The sequence below is a fragment of the Gavialis gangeticus genome, unplaced genomic scaffold (genome assembly GCF_001723915.1).
Source record: "Gavialis gangeticus isolate Ggan-Ray unplaced genomic scaffold, GavGan_comp1, whole genome shotgun sequence".
NCBI classification, from domain to species: Eukaryota; Metazoa; Chordata; order Crocodylia; family Gavialidae; genus Gavialis; species Gavialis gangeticus.
The window spans coordinates 7,024,399-7,027,278 of record NW_017729030.1 but is presented as its reverse complement, the minus strand read 5'-3'; the positions used below and the strand labels follow the sequence as shown (position 1 = coordinate 7,027,278).

Genomic DNA, 2,880 nt, shown 5'->3' with positions numbered 1-2,880 from the left:
ATTATAATAATCAAAGGAGGGTTCCTGGTTCCCAGCTGGCTCTTGCTGTCTCTGTGAAATGGGCATAACTTGTGTGACGGAGGTTACTATAGCCTGTTCTAGTTTCTCACATCTGACTGGCAGTGTGTCAGAGGGCGTCTTTTGATGGGGTTTTAGCAGTGGGGCACTAGACTTATGATAACTATTCACAGAGAGAGTATTATGTAGAGGTTTAAAAAGTGTATCTTTACTAAATATTTCTTTCCTTTTATCAAGGCTGCTTGATTCAGTGTTATGGTGCTGAGCCAGTCTTCCATTTGCAATTACTTCAGGAGTTTGGCCTGCAACTGCTGAAACAGTACTTGGGCCTTTAGGGGACTCCTCTTTGTGTACCCCAGGTTCTCTGGCTATGTGTTGAGACTGTCTTTCGGAGGGAGACATTTTTTTTATCCCATCTGTTGAAGTCATCGTGTCATGATCCTCCTTATTTTTTCCCAGTGGTGATGGAGCAGTAAGTACAGTCTCACTAGAAGTGTTGCACTGAAAATAGTCATCAATTGCTGATTTTGTTGTGCAGGAATTGAGCTCACTATAGGATGGTAAATTCTCTGTAGGCTTGCTTTGTTCCATTAGACTACAAGAGCTGGGGGTTTCTACACTGCCACTAACTATGTCAGATATACATGTTTCTTTATAGTTTACAGATGAACTCAGAGCCCTCTGATGACTGAGTGATTGTGAAGGCCTTAAGGTACTGTCATCAATATATGTTTGGCTATTTGTCTGATCATCTGGACTACAGCCTTCACCCATGTCTTCAGGTGTACCTAAAGTAGAAGAACCCAAAGGTCCCTTGGAATTATCCATTGATCTAGACCTTTCCTTGGCCTTGTTAGATCTTTCATTTCTTGATCTTCTATCTTGTGTATGGCTGTGGCTTCGATGGACCTTGGAGTGGGAACTTCCCCTTGAAGGTTCAGGAAAAGGCATCTCTGTTCTTCTTTTGGCCAGCTCACCAGATACATCCCATTCTGGTGTCATAGGAAAGTGAGACTCGATCATATTAGGATTGCTATGCATGATAAAATTATCTCCTTTGTGCTCTATTATGAAACAGCCCTCCCTGGGGGATCTTGTAAGGGGATCATAAAACTCATACTCCCTTTCAGCTGGTATATCCAAATGAGAACCATCTGAAGGATCTCCTTTGGACACCCGGCTCTTGCTGTGTGACCGAGATTTCCCATGAGACTTCCTGTGATTTCTACTCTTTTTGCTTCTCCCGCTATGGTGAGCGGAAGATCCTGCTTTGCTTCTCTGAGCTTTTTCTTCTTCAAGTTTCTTCATCAGTGCAGTGTGCCTCATGACATTTTCCACAGTCAGATCTGGGTTAATACGCCTTATAATCTCCATTTCCACCTCTCTAGGTATAGTGGCAGGGGTGTCTTCATCCCTTAAAGGCCATTCCTCAGGAGGAAATTGAGCAGAAAAATTAGCCAATTGTTTTGCCTTATCCTTTTTAAAACTTAGTCGAAATAACTTTAGTCCAAATTTTTTAGACTGCTTTTCTACATCTTTAGGCTTTGTGAGCGTCTCTGCTTTGTAGGAAAAGTTTACAGTACTTTTACTTTTTTCAGTAGGTGGTACCTGGCATAGTGATGGAGGACAATATGAGTCCTTACAGTCTTTTGCTGACTTCCTCTGCAGGGTGGATGCATGCATGCTGTGAATATCTTCTCTGCAACAATGGCAAGAGTCGCAGTGGTTTTTGGGTAAAGTTCGGTCCCTGACACATCCCGAGGTGGAGGGAGTTATAGTCCCTTGTTGTGGAGAGGTACACTGAGATCTGTCAGGTATCCTCTCATCCAAATGGTACCATTTGCTGTTAGTTCTTATGAGGGATGGTGTTATGAAATAAGTCTGTGGAGTCACAATGAAATAGCCATCTGGAGTTGGATATATTTTCCTTTCTCGTACAAGCATGTTCAAGGTGTGCCGAAGGATTTCAGGACTGGGAGTTGGAACACCTGAAAAACAACATTAAGTATATATGAAGGACAGTCTAAACCATGGAAAATTTACTTCCCCCACGCAAGAATGTCAGAGTTTTGCCAACACAAAAGTGAACAGTAAGTTAAGGAAATAATTCAAACAGAGCACACTGTTATTCATTCTTTTTTTTTTTTATTCACTTACCTTCTGCACTTCAGGCATATGAATTAGTAACAAAATTGAAAAGATGACATTAATAGAACATATATAAAAAATGCACCAAATAACCTTTAGTTGCTTCCATAGCAGGCAACCTCTAAATGCCCAAATGAAATCTCTTTAGAGGAAGAATATTCATAGTTTCATAGTTGGTAGGGTCGGAAGGGACCTGAGCAGATCATCAAGTCTGACCCCCTGCCATGGGCAGGAAAGAGTACTGGGGTCAAACGACCCCAGCTGGGTGTCTATCTAGCCTCCTTTTGAAGACCCCCAGGGTAGGGGCGAGCACGACTTCCCTTAGAAGTTGGTTCCAGATCCTAGCCGCCCTGACTGTGAAGTATGCCTCCTGATATCTAGCTTGAATCTACTCTCGGTCAACTTATGGTCGTTATTCCTTGTTACTCCCAGTAGTGCTCGGGGGAACAGGGACTCTCATTGCCTGCTGGTCTCCCTTGGCCAGTTTACAGACTGCCACCAGATCCCCTCTCAGCCTTCTCTTGTGGAGGCTGAACAGGTTCAGGTCCCGTAGCCTCTCATAAGGCCTGCCCTGCTGCCCCCTGATCATGCGAGTGGCCCGTCTCTAGACCCTCTCGATGCTGTCCACATCCCTCCTATAATGACTCCAAGGTCCTTTTCTGCCTCTGTGCTGAGGAGAAGGGAGTTCCCCAGCCTGTAGGTATGCTGCTGGTT

At 43.9% G+C, this 2,880-nt stretch overlaps 1 protein-coding gene across 3 annotated transcripts in view; it reads right to left on the bottom strand.

Moving 5' to 3' along the window:
- The window catches only part of STOX2 (storkhead box 2), a 120,684-nt gene that overhangs the window by 14,177 nt on the left and 103,627 nt on the right, over positions 1 to 2,880 (bottom strand). For all 3 annotated transcript variants that reach the window (XM_019521891.1, XM_019521892.1, XM_019521893.1), the window contains one exon: positions 1 to 2,006. In XM_019521891.1, coding sequence (XP_019377436.1) covers positions 1 to 2,006 — 2,006 coding nt within the window. The remainder of the gene's footprint in view (positions 2,007 to 2,880) is intronic.